This window comes from Acanthopagrus latus, chromosome 16, assembly GCF_904848185.1.
Source record: "Acanthopagrus latus isolate v.2019 chromosome 16, fAcaLat1.1, whole genome shotgun sequence".
NCBI classification, from domain to species: domain Eukaryota; kingdom Metazoa; phylum Chordata; class Actinopteri; order Spariformes; family Sparidae; genus Acanthopagrus; species Acanthopagrus latus.
This window is the reverse complement of record NC_051054.1, coordinates 18,506,930-18,525,661: the sequence shown is the minus strand read 5'-3', so window position 1 is coordinate 18,525,661 and position 18,732 is coordinate 18,506,930. Positions and strand designations below refer to the sequence as shown.

At 37.8% G+C, this 18,732-nt stretch overlaps 1 protein-coding gene across 1 annotated transcript; it reads left to right on the top strand.

Annotated features, from left to right (window-relative positions):
- Positions 1-4,837: 4,837 nt before the first annotated feature.
- On the top strand, positions 4,838-18,732 carry c9orf72 (C9orf72-SMCR8 complex subunit). Its single transcript, XM_037072155.1, has 10 exons — positions 4,838-5,001; positions 5,695-6,196; positions 7,148-7,243; positions 7,489-7,553; positions 8,874-8,946; positions 9,610-9,726; positions 10,973-11,208; positions 11,345-11,402; positions 13,379-13,488; positions 18,103-18,732. Exons 2-10 carry the CDS (start codon positions 5,750-5,752, stop codon positions 18,287-18,289), a joined length of 1,389 nt encoding a protein of 462 aa, XP_036928050.1. The 5' UTR covers positions 4,838-5,001; positions 5,695-5,749; the 3' UTR covers positions 18,290-18,732.

Here is an 18,732-nt window from a genome sequence, read left to right as displayed (position 1 = left end):
ACCTGTATTCTATTTGCAATGTGTGGTGATGCCAGTGTTTTGTGATGTCTAATCTTATCTTATGCCCAATGTCCTTAGCATGTCTAGCTTTAACACAGATCAGTGTATCTGAAGGAAAATAGCGGGTTATTTCACAAAGACAGCGAAGTGGGGTGGCAGAATGAGGGAAGTGAAGATTCATGGATGGCAGTTTTTGCCCCATTTCTAGTGGTCATGTAGGTTAGTGGGGAAAGGAGTGATGTTTAACCAATCCTAATGGATGTTGGCGGTGAGCATTAGGCTGGTGGCCTGGGAGGAAGCAGGAGCCTGTCCGTCTGTCTAATGTCAGATGAAAAGAGATGCTGTCCTGTCACTACTCTCAGTCATGTCTCCCTGAGCAAAACCACGCTAATTAAGTGACCCATGGATACAGAGACACAGCCACAGGCTCTGTCACAACCAGGGCCTAGGGGAAACCCTGGTGCAACATGAAAATGAGGCTCCCCTCTTCCCACCCCCCAAGCACCAGCAGCAGCAATACAATCAAACATACTGACAGAAAAATATCCTAAACACACATCAGAAGTTGTAAAATAATGGCTAAATCATGCTAGCTAGAATGGAGATTTTGGACTGGCCTACCCAAGGTCCTGATCCATTGAGTTGGGCGGTTGCCAGGAGAACAGTACTTGTCTGACTTCATTGTGCCAAGTGTAAAGTTTGGTGGAAGGGGGTTATGGGGTGGGGTTGTTTTTCAGGAGCTGGGCTTGGCCCCTTAGTTCCATTCAAAGGAACTCTGAATGCTTCAGCATACTAAGACATGTTGGACAATTCCATGCTCCCAACTTTGTGAGAACAGTTTGAAGATGGCCCCTTCCTGTTCCAACATGACTGTGCACCAGTGCATAAAGCAAAGTCCATAAAGACATGGATGACAGAGTTTGGTGTGGATGATCTTGACTGGCCAGCACAGAGTTCTGACGTCAACCTGAATACATCTGGCATGAATTAGAGTGGAGACTGAGAGCCAGGCCTTCCCATCCAACATCAGTGTGTGACCTCACAAATGCACTTATATAGGTCCTCGCACTGAATCTGTCTGGATTCTTATTATTAGGGTTTGAGCACTGACCAGTGCAAGGACCTATTGAATCTGCTAGGATTATTATTAGTACCAGAGCTCTATCAGTGCAAAAGCCTTATTGAATCTGTAAGGATTATTATTATTAGGGTACAGACTTAAAACCACAGACTTCACATTCACTCAGTATCATCCTCAGACCTTGAAGATGAAAAGTTATCAAAAACTTTCACTTTTAATTATTATTATTATTATTATTATTATTATTATTATTATTATTCTGCATATTCTGGACATTAAATGGGAGCAAATGTAATGCAAGCAATTTCCCCATCAGGGATCAGTAAAGTATTTCTGATTCTGATTCTGATTTTCAAAAGACTTCATAAATTCATCATTGAACCAATTGAATCAAATTCCATCTCAAAAAATGAGAAATGTAGAAATCATAGGATCTCAAGACTGCCATAATATATGCATTTAAACTTTGACAATGTCTGTATGTGTTTAGTTTTATAATAATTGTCCAAATGTGTGATTTTAAGACTTCACACCTACTGAAGCTGGTGGGAAGTAACAGACCTCCAAAAGTGGTACTTCTAGACACAGTGGGCGACATACATGATAGTCTAAGCCTTGGTCCTGTTGCAAGAACACCTGCAAGGAACAAAGTAACACCATTACAGTGTGCTAAAGCTGCCAGTAAGTTCGTTATTGGCTGGATCGGTTCTGACTGTGGGTGGTTAGAGAGAGTCTGATTGTATCCTGTGTGTCTGTGGCCGCCAAGTGCCTGGAAACGTAAATCTGATATGTAATCTCTACTTTATCAATATTTTACATCATTTGACCACATAGTAGGTGGCTGATAATAAAGGAGGGTCAAAATAAACACCATAAAATGTCCTTTACCAAAATAAATGTTCACACAATAGCATTTATAAGGGTTTGAAAGAGTACAAAAGGCCAGGCGCTCAATCAGCATCTTCTGATTTGAGATCCAGTCGCCTTAAGGTTCTTCTGAAGATGAAAAGAATTATAAAAGGAAGGGAAAAGGTCCCAAGGCACTTTTATGTAAAGCAAGGTGATGAGGTGCATTAGAATACTTTTAATCTGGCATGATTATGCTATACCACTGTCAACCTGATGTTGTCTGACCAGGGCAGAGATGATAGGAGACGAACACCTTCTACAAATTGACAATCTGTTAAAAATGGTCTGACAAATAATTAAAAAATAATAATAAAATTGCAGTAAATTTGTAAATAATAATAAATAAATAATAATTTGTTTCATTTTGACTTTAAAAGAATATAGTGAAGTAGGAAGCCTCTCACTGCAGTGTTGTTCACAGAGTGTAATTAAAATCAGCAGGGCAGCCAGGAGGTACACAATTTGGAGTGGCTGTTGATGGACAGTGGCCTTTGGCAGTAGCCATCTTTTTTAAGTTGACTTGCTGATTGGCAGCCCACACATAGTCCACTTGCTATCGCCAAGATCTGTAGAAACAGGAATTCTCAGTAACTTCTTCTTCATGCGGCTCATGGAAGTTCAGTCACAGAGAGAGGGGCTGGCAACGGTGCCAACACTTTGATAGAACACAGAAAATGTTGGGAAAAGAATGTCCTAAATATCCAGAGATAGCAGCCACTGTTCGAATGTATTTAGTTCAAATGAAGGATAGTCAGGACAGGGAAGGACAGCTGCTACAGAACCATGTGTTCATTCTCCACCAAATTCTATTAAATGGTAACTAGAATGGTACTCAGTAGAGCGCATACTTCTACCAAGACCCAACAGTCCCCTTTAATTTAGTCAAGCCTAATTCAATATCATGTTTGCTACTATATAGCAGCTTAAAAAAATTACCCTATGAAAGTATATTTAAATGTGATTTTTTATTAGGATCTGCATAAAATTGTACCCAGTCACAAATACCAACCACCTTTATTTTTGCATTGTTTTCATCAAGATCCATGCAGTATTCCCCGAGACATTCGTTAAAATTCTTAATTATTGACAAATGATAACTTTGCACAATGTTAAAGAATATGAGAAAACAATCCTGGATCCGTCCCTTTATCTTTTGCTAGGTCACGAGTGGTGAATTTGTAGAATCTCATCCTCATTGTGAGTTTGCCTGACAAGACAGCAAATAAACGTGTTGGGGATCACAGTCTGGTGGTTATTCATAATCAGCCAGTTAAACAAAAAGTTCAGTCCTATAAGCAGAAGGCATTTGAGGCATTGTTAGACAAATGACCAAAATGTGGTTAGCCTGCCATCCCCTCCAGTTACCTTGTAATGGAGAGAGTTTGAGGACAGAGGATTAAATTGTTTGTGCTTATTTTTATTTTTTCTGACTCATTGATACTTTATTTGACTGATTGTAGTGCAAATGAGAACTGGGCCATGACCTTGACTCTGGAACCAAAAGCACCAAAACAGTCAGTTCACTGATTGTGTATTAATGAATGAATGAATACCACCCCTTCAGTCTCTCTTTAAACAGATGAAGACAATCCTTTCCGATGCATGCCATACTCTCAATATGAGTTGTTACCGTCGGGTAGCAGAGCTCGGCAATGCAAAGTGAATCTGTTTTGTAACTCCTTTGGGCCTGAATCGGGTGGAATTTTAAACAGCAGACTTAAATAAGAGGAGCTTACAAAGACTGTACTGCAGTACAAAACCACAAACTGGTGAACGCAGTGGGGTTTTTTATGTATTATTTGTGGTGGGTTTTTTTCTTTTTTCTTTTTTTTAAATCTTATTTTGGGTCATCTTTCAGAGTCTGAATCAGAACCAGTATTCCTTTATTGTCCCACAAACGGGGAAATTTGTTTGACACAGCAGCCAAAGGATGGAATATTACAAAAAAGACAATAACAACAGTAAAAAAAAAAAAAAAATAAAAAAAAAAGATGCAGTGTCTTTTTGTGTTAATCCATCCAACCATCCATCCTACAATGACAAGACACAACTGAGTATTTCTTCCACTCTCTATAATTATGGCAGACTGTTCAGCCCCAGACATCCCATTAGTGTGTAACTGACACCATTAGGAATTATATTAAGAGTCAGGTGTAAGCTCAAGTGTGTCTGCAATGTATGTAGTTGACTATGTAGCATTTGTGGTCCTCCTACAGTAATTCAAGCAAATCTCTGTGAGCAGAGGGGGGGTCACCGGATCACGTTTTTTTTGTTTTGTTTTTTGCACACACTTTCATACATGCTTCTCTTAAAATATTTATGTATATGTGACAGAGAACTACATTTTGGATGAGCCAATTCTTTATGTAAAAGAAGGACTAATCAGGTGTTTAAAATTCCTCAAAGTTTGAAAATATCAGAATTATTCTCGAGGAAAATAACACAATTATGTTGACATCCGTTGCCCCCCTGAGGGACATCGGCAGCTAGGTACGCTTCGGAGATACGATTAACGAAATGCATAGGAGTATTTTTCGTTTTTCGTTTGCCAGATTAAATGGAATAATTGAATGATCAGATGATACATGGACCGATATGAATGAGCATTAATTAGGTTGCCAGTACTGAAGTGGGATTGCCACCTGGACGCTAAGAAAGATGACATTTAAATATAATCAGTATTTCGCCCGCAGATACGTCCCTTCGTATTCCCGGCCGCTATATAAATTAATTTAAATAACTAACCTCAAATGTAAAATGACATCATAAACTCCCTGTCCACTCCCACGCCTCCCTTGCTAGAGGGCGCTGTACAGCGCCATTTGCGGATGACGCAGGGCTGACGTAGTAGGAAGTGTCTTCAAAACAGCGAAACTGCAGCTGGCTAATCACTATTTAAATGTTACATGCAATGGAAATGACAGGCAAAATACAATGAGGACTATTTAGAAACAGTTGGAATTATTCCCATAGTTGTGGTGTGGCTATTCAGTTTCAATAACACCAACAAGGTAAGTTAATGTTTTGTCATTCGTATGCTTTGTTGGTGTTAGTTTGGCTAACGCTAGTTAGCGAGCTAGGTTGGCTTCAAAAGCTTGAGTTAGCACATCATAAAATGCTGACTGATTATTAATACCAACGTTATTTGGTTCGATACTCCTTAACCATGCTGCCATTAAGCTGTGGCTGTTAACGTTCCCCGTAAATGATTACGCTTAATCGGTTTCGAGCAATGGTTAGCGTCGAGATGCGAATTTTATATTGAAATATTTCCGAGTTCCACACTAAAGCAGAACAACCGGCTTGACGTTGGACTCTGGGTACACTACTTAACACATTTCAGTTATGCCAGAAATCATTGAACATGGAATTGACGTCACTTGTGAAAGAAGTTTGGTGAAAACATTTAGGCTGTTGTATCTGACATTATCAGATAGAGAAGTTGCTTTTGGTTGGGTCTAATAAGTTTTATCTGGCCTAAACAACACTCCAAACAAGTTGCTTTCACTTCCACCTTATTAAGTGAATGTATTATGCTTATTGTACTAAGAGAGCTGTGCGTGTACTGCCTGTTTCTGGATAAGGTATAATTACAAAAGGCAAACCAGATTAGACTGGGTGCTTTAGAGACCTTTGTATTTAAAGTAGATTCCACTTTTTTACATCAAATGTATATAAAGTGTTCTGTCTGTGTTTATGTCTAGGATTATCATTCACTCTTACTCTTGGGAAGACAGTGACATTTTTCAAGCAATTCTGATGTCTTCCGGCTGTCCACCGCAATCACCTGCTGTGGCAAAGTCTGAGGTCACAGTAGAAGGAGAATGCCCACTACTGGCTGCCACCTTTGCCTACTGGGACAACATCCTGGGTCCACGAGTGCGCCACATCTGGGTACCGAAGGGTGACCAGTCGATGTTCCTCAGCGATGGAGAGGTCACATTTTTGGCCAATCATACACTGAATGGAGAGATTCTACGTAGCGCTGAGTGCGGCGCTGTGGATGTGAAGTTTTTCGTCCTGGCTGAAAAAGGCGTCATCATCGTGTCTCTCATCTTCGACGGTGAGCTGAAGGGGGACAAGAACACGTGTGCCTTGTCAGTCATCCTGCCTCAGACAGAGCTGGCCTTCTACCTTCCTCTGCACACCATCTGTGTGGAGAGACTAAAGCACGTTATTCGCAAGGGGCGCATTTGGATGCAGAAGGTACCCTGTTCCTCATGGTGATCCCTTGACTTCTCAGGCTTGGAAATTTGATTGGTATTCACGCTAGAGTTTGCAAATTATTACCTTTTACACTCATCAATCCTTCTTAAAAACCTGATCTATCCTAGTTCAGGATATTCTCAACAGTTGATCAACAGTTGATGTTGAACATCTGGTCTGAGTATGAACTTGTTTACTTTTTATTTGAAGACAGTTTTCCTTAAAATCTAGACATATTTTGTCTCTAGAGTTTAAGATGTACTTTATTTATTTTAACACAATTTTAAGAGAATTGCTGTTTTTAACATTTGAGAAATGTGACTGCTGTTGTTAAACAAGGGTATTGTAAAAACTTGTTCATATTCATTCATAAGTAAAACTATTGCTGGTTTTGATGTTTTTGCTGAATCAGATTATTGGTATCTGTACAACAATACCAAGACTGATCTCTCTTTTAATATAACAGGAAAAACTTTCTTAGGAGTGTTTGTAATCACTCCCAATTTATCTAAAATATTTAATAATTTTCCCTGACTAGTCATAGTCTGACCAGTACTGGAGTTTGAAGGCTAATATTATTAAATATCAATATCATGTTAAAAATATCCAAAAAAAAAACATTATTGGATTCTGCTCAAAAGAGGAAAATGTATATCTCTTTATTTTTAAAAATCTCATCAAAGGCACTTCATAAGTGCCAGGACTAGGTAACCACATCATGTACCATAATTATTTTGACCAAATACCTTGATACATACACCTCATCTAAGATGATATATAGTCTCATATTACATTAATGATATAATATTGATATCTTACGCAGCCCTTTTTAAAACTTTAAATCTAAGCCAGTGGCCCAAAGATGCACATTGTCGGACCCTTCAGTCGACTGTGTTTGTGTGAACTAATAATTGATTTGAGTTAATTTTTCCCACTTTGTTTCATCTATAGGGTTACAACATCATCTCTGTGCTGAGTTTGGAGATTGTCCCCATCATGGAGCTGTTGGCCTTTATGAAGTCACACAGTGTGCCGGAAGATATAGATGTGGGCAGCACACACACACAACACACCCAGTATCATTCAACACATTTATTTACTTCTAGTATGCAAATGCAGCAAAAAAAAAAATCTGCACAAAGAATCTCCCTGCAATCTTTCTTGCTATTACCTGCACTGTTAACATACATCTTATTTTCATTGCAGTACCTGCAAATGTGCCCATCAGCAATTTTGTCTTTTATTGAGACCAATTTTGAAAATGACTCATTTGTTTCGCTCCTGCTGAGCAGATAAAAGACACCGTGCTAAATGATGATGACATCGGGGACAGCTGCCATGAGGATTTCCTCCACAAGTAAGCACTCCGGTACAGGCAAATGGAGACAGATGATGAACAATGCCCATTTAACACCCAACAACCTTCCAATGATAAGTAATGGCTCTGCACTTAGTGGAAGTTTCCTCCAGAGAAAGAATAGAAGGCTAAATCACTGTTAGTGTTGAGAGTCCGGAAAGTCCATTCCAGCAATAAAGCTCCCAATTTTAGTTTAAGTAGCAAAGGATTAGTCCGGCTTCCTGTAGAGATGACAAAGCATCTGTAAACAGAAATTCATTGACTTGAGTCGAAATTGAATCCATTTATAGCTGGGTAATATATTCAGGTATTTTTAAACCTGGGCCAATTTATGGGTCCAAACAGTTTTGGAATATGGCACAGTAGATCAGGCCACAGATGCAACACAGGCTACAATGGCTGCAGTGAGATTATGGAAAAAATGTCTACAGAGGTAGAACTTTTTGTTGGATATAAAATCCTTCTTATTTAACCAAAAACTATGGTCTGGTCTGATTTTTCTCTAGCCAAATCCACCAGACTATATTTATAGAAACAGCATTTTTATCATTGTAAAACATGCGTCATTCAAACTGGAAAAAAATGAAACAACTTGGTTAGTCTTGTTACTGTTCCAACTAGACACCAGCTGTTGTTTGATTGGAATAAACTCTTTATCAATTAAGTCAAACATGAAAATGTTGTGAGAGGGAGGGCAGAGCACCTTGTTTAACCAGAATATTTTTAAGATGTTGTTAGAACAGGGGACTGATAAACCAAGATGGTTTTAATGTGTTTTGTTTCTGTCGAGTTTGAATGAAATGTTTTTTACCGTGATAAAATTACTAAATCGAATCTGGCGCATTTATCAAGAGCAACACAGCTGCTGTTTCTAGTTAACCAAAAGCTATTTTATTCTTTTAACAGAAAGGTCTATTTCTGTAGAGACCCTTTTTGTAATGTTGTCACATACTTGGAACAATCTAATTGAGCCCACAAAGACACCTTGGCAAAACATTTTTCTCAACGTGGATTGCTGAAGGAAATCTACTGGACTGATTCCAAAACATTTATGCCTATAAGTCAGTTTCATAATTAAATATGTAAACACTGGGTTCGGGTTTAAAGTAACCAGAACTCCCGTTCTGAATCTAAACACATGTATTGTAGCCTACTCCACAGCCAGTAACCATCTTAATTCCTCTTTTATATAAACCCTCATAAATGTTTTTCGAACTCCCCTTTCTCAATCATAATTCCTAAAAGCTGTCATTAGAAATTAGAGCAATGCTAATGAAGCTAATGAGCTCTAATTTGCATGTCTTTGTCTCTTTGGTTCAGGGCCATCAGTTCTCATCTGCAGACGTGCGGCTGTTCAATAGTCGTTGGAAGCAACCCAGAGAAAGTAAATAAGGTAAATTTACCGGATTAAGTGGCTGCACACAGAAAAATGTGTAATGCATCTACATAATTTAGAGTGTTTTGAAATGTGTTCTGCTGTTGGTTCGAGTTTAATGAGACCCACATGTACTTTTTCAGACTCAGTAACTGCTTGTGTCAGGTTTTTGAATGTCTGTGTGAGCTTGGCAGCAGTTATTACTACGACTGCTTCCAGAAAGATAGAAATTAGATGCAAAAGGATTTAAGTGACTGAAAATGGTGATCTTATATTGCATACCATACGTTTGCTGAGAAGATCTGCGGTAGTTAATGGCTATTCAGTTGTTGCCCAGTGAATATCAATGAGGTACACAGCCATAATTTGGTGTTTTACTGGCTTGGGGACTAAACTTGGCACCAATTAAATCAAGACTTTTATCTGTATCTAAGAACTAGCCTCAAGCCTAATGCTGGATTCAGGTCAGTAACCAAAATGTTGCATCTTGAGTACATTGTACTGATATGTAGCATCTTTAATAGATTTTGGGCTGTGTGCAGGAATCCACCATTTTTCTAAACTAACAAGCAGCTAAATCAAGGTGGAAGCAAAAGGCAATATTCTGTGCATGCTTAAAATGTGAAACCTAATGCAGCATGTTTGCATGCATTTACAAACCTGACTCTTGTTTCTTCTCAGATTGTGCGGACCCTCTGCCTTTTCCTCACCCCGGCTGAGAGGAAGTGCTCTCGCCTCTGCAAAGCCGACTCTTCCTTCAAATACGACACAGGCCTGTTTGTTCAGGGTCTGCTCAAGGTAGACCGGTTCCCTCATTATTCAGCACAGTGTGATTACTATTGGAGCCAGTTAATTGTTTTTGTTTGAGATTGTCTGTTGTTCTGATCTGATTTCTCGCTTTGACCTTGAATTATTGCAGGAAGATATTTTTATTACCATGCTGCATAAGATTCAGATCTGTTTTAATTTATTCATCAAATTCATTCATGTTGTCTTCAAAATTTCTTTTAACAAGCTAACTGAAATTTGCAAATTAAGATACTGACATATTTGAATGCATACCAGGCATTTAGTGTTTTTGTTTTTCTTTCTGCTTTTACATCATGGTCGAGTATAATATAGAGAAGTTGACAGATGTTAAAGTGCTGTTTTGTACAGCGCTGAGCTTTATGTTACATTGGCCAATGTCACTTAATTTTAGGTTAGGGTTAGGGTCAGAGCACAATTTGTTGCAGAACTCAGACACGCATGAAATGTTACGCTGGCATACATGTCAATAAAATGTCTGCAGTGTGGAAATATTTTAAATTGGATAGCAAAAGCAGTCCAGCGGCGACATGCAACATCTGCAATACCACCATTTTGCAAGGGGGTAACAAAATAGCTGCATTTGATATGATAAAATATTGCAGAGAAGATAATTGAATTCATTGCTCTGGATAACCAGCTCATCTCCGTGGTAGAGGATCAGGGTTTTCTTCTTCATCTTGAGTTTTTGAATTCCCGGTATGCCCTACCATCTTGGCAATACACTGAGTCATATGAGTGAGTCTCATACAGCAGAGCATGTAAAAACAGGCAATCAGGGAGATGCTGATAAAACCTGATAAGGACATCCCTAGTCAGTATGGTACATGTTGGCTGTACTCTGGAGCTCCCTGTGGGATCCTTTTATAGATTTCCTCATAAAATGCAGCATTAAGTGAAATGATTTATTAAGGCATCTATGCAATGGTATGACATGTATACAAGATCTTTTGGTAGAAAATTCTAATGTTTTTCTTTGTCTGTGTACTTTAGATGTGATGTGTGCATCTGATATTCGTAAAAAAAAATTTGTACTTTTTACAAGCAAGCAGCTTCCTGTTTATAGAAACACTGTGTGTTCTGTGCTGTCTGCTCAGAGTGAAGTGAAGGGGCCGTACTTTTGACATCACTAAGCATAATAATATAAACATCCTTTTACACATCACATAAAGCCATAATAATACCCACCATGATATTCCCTGGAGGCTGACACATTGTCATTACGGGCTTTCCCCAGGACTCCACAGGCAGCTTCGTCCTGCCCTTCCGCCAGGTGCTCTACTCTCCGTATCCGACCACGCACATCGACGTCGACATCAACACGGTCAAGCAGATGCCACCGTGCCATGAGCACACATACAATCAGCGGCGCTACATGCATTTGGAGCTCAGCGCACTCTGGAATACAGACAGCGAGGAGGACATTCCTCCTGACACAGTCATCCACACGGATGAGACCTTCACACCAGACCTGTAAGGCACAAACACAGTATCTGTCGTATTAAGTGGGTCACATGAGTCATAACATTTTAAACTATATAAAATTAAAAAAAAAAAAAAAACTAATTAAAAATGCTTATGACGGACTGTGTTTTTCGTTTTTTCTTAGGAACATATTTCAAGATGTCATGCATAAAGACACTTTGGTGAAGTCGTTTATAGATGAGGTAAGAATATAATGACACCTCATGTCTTATTGTTTTTTCAATGAAAAACAAACCGAAACAGCCCTCCTAACAGACCCGGAAGAAATAAGAAAAAAAAAACAAAACCCTGCAGCAAATTGACAAGTTGGTAACTAAACTACATCGAGAACACAGTTTAAAAAAAAATATTATTTTCAGTATCATCATTTAGAAGAGAATTAAAGATAAATGAATGAAAAGCCTCTCCCATGACCATATAGGGAGGGAAATAAAAACACACTCATGCAACCAAATAAAATCAGTTCACATAAAGAACTATCCATAAACATACTTCAGCATTCAACACACAGAAACAGGACTATAGCAGCACTCTTAAATTCTTTACTGATGCCCAAATACTATACACTGTGAGGCAGAACTCTGTATTAATTACATCCTGCTGCAGTTTGTGTGTGAATGGGAGGCAAATTGTAAAAGGCTCTGGATAAAAGGGATATATAAATGCAGCCATTCCATTTATTTATTCCATTTTCCATCTAAATCAAAAAGCAGGCTTTAGAAGGCTGACTCTGACCTTTTTTTAATTTTGTCAGAAAAGGAATATGTTATTTAGAATATGAAAACTGTTAAAATTGACTCTGTAACATCATCCTTTGATCCTTTTATAACGGCTATTCTCTGTGATAGGATATGTAAATGATTTATATCTGAAATAGTAACAGCAGTGTCAGTAAAAATAAACAAATAATAGAGACTGGTTCACTGAATCTGAATTTGGGTACAAATGTCAGATGCCACTGGGACTGCTACTAACAATTTTCATTATTGATAATTTGCCAGTTATTTTCTAGATAAACAGATGAATCATTAGGACAATAAAATTTCAGAAAGTTTTGACAAATGTTGTTCCCAGGTCCTCAAAGTCCAGGATGGTTTCTCTGATGTCTTGTTTTGTCATTCTGCCAAAAAAAAGATATTCAGTTTAACATGATGTAAAATGGAGAAAAATGAGAAGTCTCCATGTTTCAGAGGCATTTTATTTTGTTTCCATTTTTGCAAGAAAAATTACTTTAATTGATTATCAAAATATTTGCTAATATTTTTTTTTGTCAGTAGACTGATCCATTAGTCGACTAATCATTGCAGATGCCAGAGATTTCCCTTTTGTTTAACCCAATAATAAGCATCCCCTTCTTACTGCACAAGTGGCAAATGATTAACCCAAAGTCAAACAGTTTTTCTTGATAATTTTTATCATAATCAGGTCATGACCCTGGTCTCCTCTGAGAGTTAACTCCTCTCACTTCTAATGCATCAGAATTAGTCAGTGATACTAAACCAACTTTAACATTTCTAGTTTTATACTGTTGTGTTTTGTATACACATGGTGCAAACTCTTGTTTCTGTTCTCAAGTGGTTTACTTAAATGGTTGCTGTGATGTGTAGTTTGTCATTCAACTAGTTCGTACTTGTTAAAGGGGTTAACAGTACCAAACCACCAAAGATTTTTTTATTTTCTATTATGAATGACAGAGAAAAGCAAAACAATTATTATATTTCAGAAGCTGGAATCTGCAAATGTTTGACATTTCTGCTTGAAAAATGACTGAAAATATTTTATTACATGTTTATTATCAAAATAGCTGGTGATTCATTTTTCTTTGATAGACTAATAGGTTAACCAACTAATCATTGCAGCTTCTATATATGTGGAATTGAATTTGATACCTTGTTCTTTACTGCAGTGTACAATTGGGAAGAATTACAAAATAGCAATACAAAATGGTTGAATTTATTCCCAAGGTTAACAACCCATCATCCATTCCCATGACAGGGCTCCCAGACTTGTGGTCACAAGTGTCTCTCATGACAACAGCAATATGTTTGTTTCTCAAGGTTAGCACAAGGGAGGGAAGAGTGTGTTAATCCTTTCAGTTTTGTTTTTTCTTGCCGAACAGTAGCCCCAAATACTAATTGACATCCTGTGTCGTATTCAGGTGTTCATGCTGAAGCCAGGTCTGTCCCTGCGGAGCACCTATCTGGCCCAGTTCCTGCTGCTGCTCCACAGGAAGGCCCTCACTCTGCTCAAGTACATCGAGGACGAAACGTAAGAGCTGCCTCTAATACCACTTTGATCCAAATAACAAACAGGATTATCATGTGGCAGTGGACCACTACACTCAAACAGCCTGCTCCTCAGGAAAACAAAAAAAAACATGTATTTGCCAGAGTTGTTCATTCACTTGCTTTCTGTTGTTTTATTGAACTTTGCTTTGACTTTGCACTTAAGCCACTGACCTTGTTCTGATAGCGACATAATCAACAGTGGCCAGTCAGCATGAGGAGGAACACACAGGGTTAGCACTCATCCTCAGATTTTAAAACCAGAACAATGTTGAAGATGAAGAAACACTGAGAGTGGAATATACGGTCAGGGCACCATGCAGGGCTTGCACAAAAAGTAGAGGTCAAAGGGACCATTCTGCTTAGCTGTTGCAAAAACCTCATATGACCGTGTGTTCTGAAAATGCTGAAGTATGACTTTGATGCATACAAACACTGCTCCAGATGGCCTTACTGGTATGAATAAACAAAGTAAGCTGCTGAGTGTTTCGATAGAGTCCAATGGCATCTGTGTAGTGTTGGTATACGATATCAGCTGGCACACTATCCTCTGCCTACTGGGAAAACTAAATACCAATGATTAAAAAGGAATTCTGCAAGATCGCATCTTTTTCTGATGAGGCATCCTGTCCTAATAGGCGTAACAGAATGCTCTACAATCACAATACTTTAATACACAGAACAATTTGTAACCTGTTCATTTGTATTGACACAGTATGTAAGATTTAGAGAGAATTAGTTAGGATTTAGGTGTAAAATTGGAACACAGTTTTGATTAAAATGCAATATAATATTCATAATTATGTTTTCATTTGTGTGTAACCACTGGTAAATAAGAAATACTGTATTTTTATTACCTTTTTATCTATTATTTATGACCTGTGATTCCCTGAGAAGTAATGCAAGTTGAGGTGTTCTGTGGTGTCTTGTGACAACCAGACATGTATATTGCAATACAGTAAAGCTATGCAACAAGTAATGAATTACATTTTAATTTACTTTATCATTATTTTGTATACATTAATTTCAAAACACGGGCAAATTCTAAACCCTTAAAATATCCACTGACCACCCTTTACCTATTTCTTTTTTTTTTTTCTAATTTTATTATTCCTTTTTCCATAGTTCAGGCCAGAACAGATCCTAGTAGCAGATCTTTGATAAACCTATACCATCTATCCCTATTTTCGTTTTAAAGTTTACATATTTCTATTTTAATCTAATAGCAACAGGCCATCTGTTGTCATTATCTGACTCTGTGTCTGTTCCTCCGTAGTGTTGAGACAGCAGCCATGTTCTCACATGCAAAGAAATTCTGACACGATTTATCTGCTTGTTGAACATCAGACACAACCAGGGGCGAGGTTAGCACTTCCCTGCCAAGTGAATGAAGTGGAGGTGTCCGAGTGATTGTAGTATTCCACTCTGCCGGTTTTGCCCTTCAGTAGGAACACATCTTACAATGTGTATGTATTTGGTGAAGAGCACAAAAAGTCTGTCTTTCTTGTCAGCCCAAATAGATGTTCTGTACGATATGAACATAGAGAAAAGCTACTGAGGAAGGGGAATATCTGTGCGCTGTTGTTGACCTTTAGTAGTTTTGGGCCCTTGTGGATAGACTAAACATTAAAAGACTAAAAGTTATACAAGCGGTGGGGAAAGATTGTAAAGTTGTAGCAGCCTTGATACTACTGTTCCCCCTTTTTTGTGTTTTCTGGCGCAGGTTTAAGCTTGAAATGGTACTAGAATAAAGAAATGAATTTGATTATTGTGAGTTATTTAAAGTCATTTTTCTGGCAGAAATGCTTAACATTTGATGATTTTGGCTTTTTCAGATTGGATTTGATGCGTGTCTTTGTTTCATGTCATTTTAAATTTCATTTATTTTATGTTTTGTACTGTTGATTAGACAATTTTGATAGGTTACCTTGGGCTCTGGGGAAAAAAAATGTTTCAATGTTTTCTTATATTGTAGAGCACAAATGAAGACAACTGAAATAAAAAAGAAATTAGCAGAATAATCAATTAAAAAACATAATTCTTTGTTGCAGCCTAGTTTCTTTATACTGAAAGAAACCTGCAGAGATGAACAAAATATGACCAGGTTGTTATGACAGGCTCACAGGACCGGTTTACGATAGTGATCGGAAGAAACTGGCAGGAGGCACAAAGCACTTGTTGTGGTGCTTCCCAGTTGACAAATATGATGCTGCTCATCATCATCATAACACTTTATTATGTTTTTAGTGTGCTTATAAAAAGTACTCACCTGTTTAATTGTTTTTCACTTTTATTGCTTTTATGAATGGAATTGTGGTAAATATACAAGAAAATATACAGAACAAAGAAATTGCAAAAAAAAAACCTCTTTGACTCTACCTCTAAAGTATTGTCAATTAATTAAAAATATAAAATGTAAAATAACAAATAGGTCATATAATGCTAATTTTCAGGTTCATACTTTTATTTGGGGGTCCTAATAGAATCATTTTACATGGTCATCTGGTGCAATCTGGTGCATATCTGCTGCACCCCTTTACACACTGTGTCTTGAACATTAGCTATGGGGGGAGACATCTTGCCTCTTGCATGTTTGATGAGAGTTTGCACATGTGCATTATTTTATGGGCAGAACGCAGTACAGCTGTATATATTATATTACATGGAAAAAACACTACATAACGCAATAAAGGAAAGGAAAGATTCATAGTCTGCAAAACATTTCTGGAGCTCCACATCAAAATGGCATCGCAGCATTCTCCTAAACAACTGAAGTAGCAGCGGATTGTTTAAAAACATAAAGGGACTCCAAAAACCTCGTACACTGTAATCCAATGCTCCCAAAGCCCAAAGATCCCAGATAGATTTGAAAAGACATTATTGATACCCTCGAGGCACGGTTAAGCTCCTGCACCCACTTCACACTAATGCTTTAAGCGTAGCAGCTGCAGTAAATACTTCGGCCCTATAAAAGGTTATAATAAATATCTTTTTTAATTAATTTGGGATCTTGAGGCTTCAGAAGAATAGGTTATGGGGACAAGCTGTTTGGAGCCCATTTATTTTTTATTTATTTATTTATTTTTAAACATCAAGAAGTCTTTTTGAGGTGCAAAGTTCAAAGTAGATGGCATAGAATCGCATGAGGCACTGGGGTGGCAGGAAGTTCTCACATTGTTACATTGGTAATGCATGTAGGATGCAGTAGCGTAATCATCCTCAACATTTCACTTTTATTATTTTCTTTAATTAATGTATAGTTCAGCCTACTACCACTAAAATCTTGAAACAAGCAATTTGGCGTACATATTTATAATTGTATTTATTCAGTGTTTAATATAAAGCCATTTGGTTGCTTGGTTCTGCTGAATATAATTAAACATATCGTGGTAACACTTGGCCATGTCGCCCAGCCCTACTTTCAGCTGATTATATCGGATTCAGTTTTTATGGCTTCCGTGACTTAGCACTGCAGCTGTTTTCTTTTTAACTGTTTTCAGTGAAAAAAAATCAAGGTAAACCCATTTGCAACACTGTTTGCTCCTTACCAATCTGCAGACAAACAAAGTTTGAAACTAGCGAGCAAATTTAGTGGAGGCACGTATTTCAAGAGTCGTTGGGGGAAAAAACTGCGCTAATACAAGAGTGAGTATTGGACTTTAGGTCAGAAACACGACACCATGACAGATGTTACTATGGTGTTACTCAACGACTCAAGCTAATATTATTCCATATTTGCTGGCCATGTAAATTCACTGCTGTTTGCTAACATGGTTGCCACATTAACTTTATCAAAATGTTGTCTTTACAGTTTGATATGCTGCCCCCCTGTGGCCAAAAATTCGGTTAAGCGCTTTAGTACTGCAAAAGATGATTTAAAGTATTTTAAAATCCTCCGGTCTTTGGGGAAAAGTGGTTGTGGTTGTAAAATATATGATTAAACTAATGACAATTTGTATAATAAGTTTATTCTTAAGTTAAAATGTATTCATTATCTGCTCACCCTCATGCCATTTCACAGTGTTGCAGCATTCGCTTTAACAACTGTAGATAGTAGATGGTGATTTTTAAGGTAAAGAAAAGTGAAATAAAACAAAAATGGCATTGACACGTACCCACGTTCATAAGGAGAAAAATACACAAATCATTTTTTAATTCCAAAAAATGCAATATGCAGTAATTTATTAGTCTGACTTTGCTTTTTTTAAAGGGTATAAAATATTACATGAAACATTACCACAATATCACAAAATATTTTATTTTACCTCATTCTGTTTAAAATGCTTAAATTGGTGCCAGAATGCCATTTGTTCCTATACATAATACATGTCTGACTATAACTTGCTTCAGAACTCTACATAAGCAAAGCCAGTATTTGTGTGGTTATGCGCAGGCATGAAGGCCTTCTATTTTACAGGTTCCTTGACAAGATTGTCTAAGCCCACTGGCCATCCTCTAGCAGCATACATAATTCATGGTGACACGGCATTCCTGCACACAGCCACAACCTAACGAGATGCTAATGCAAATCCTCAGGCCCAACTATTGTGGCTTGTTAACAGTAACTACTGCAATTGCTGTCCTCCTCCCTCTGCAGGCAAAAAGGGAAGAAGCCCTTTCGATCCCTTCGCAATTTAAAGACGGACCTGGATCTTACAGTGGAGGGGGACCTGAACATAGTAATGGCCTTCGCTGAGAAGCTGAGGGCAGGACTGCACTCGTTTGTGTTCGGGAAGCCATTCTACACGAGCCTGCAAGAACGAGACGTACTCATGAGCTTTTAACTCCATTCTTCACCTGAACCTTAGGTATTGGATGGTCAATGGAAACAGACGTTTTGTTGTATTGTTTTATTGTTACACAAATGCATGCACGTGTACTCTTTGAGACAAGATTAAGTATGAATATTTATTTTTGCTTTGCTCAAATTAAAAAAAAAAAAAAAAAAAGACATGTTGCCTTCCCTTTGTGTCTTGATGAAGTCATGAATTCAGTCATGTCGCTGATTGTAACTGCTGTTAAGCCATTAGAATGAAAGTTTTTATATATATTGTTGTTATCATCTGTCAGCATAATGTTTTCACACTTAAATTATTGTCTGCTGGATGAGTGTTCATGTGTTTTATGCCTTCTGTTAACAGAGGGTCTGTGTTAATTTATGCTGTTGAATTAGCTGCAGTGCACACAAGGACATGTGCTATTTAATTAAAAGAATATATTACTAAAA

Bases quoted from the DNA above. Each gene is read 5' to 3' on its own strand.
- c9orf72 (XM_037072155.1), top strand. From the start codon at position 5,750: ATGTCTTCCGGCTGTCCACCGCAATCACCTGCTGTGGCAAAGTCTGAG. The intron at 11,403-13,378 runs GTAAGAATATAA...TGTCGTATTCAG, and splicing joins TGAAGTCGTTTATAGATGAG to GTGTTCATGCTGAAGCCAGG. The intron at 13,489-18,102 runs GTAAGAGCTGCC...CTCCCTCTGCAG, and splicing joins AAGTACATCGAGGACGAAAC to GCAAAAAGGGAAGAAGCCCT.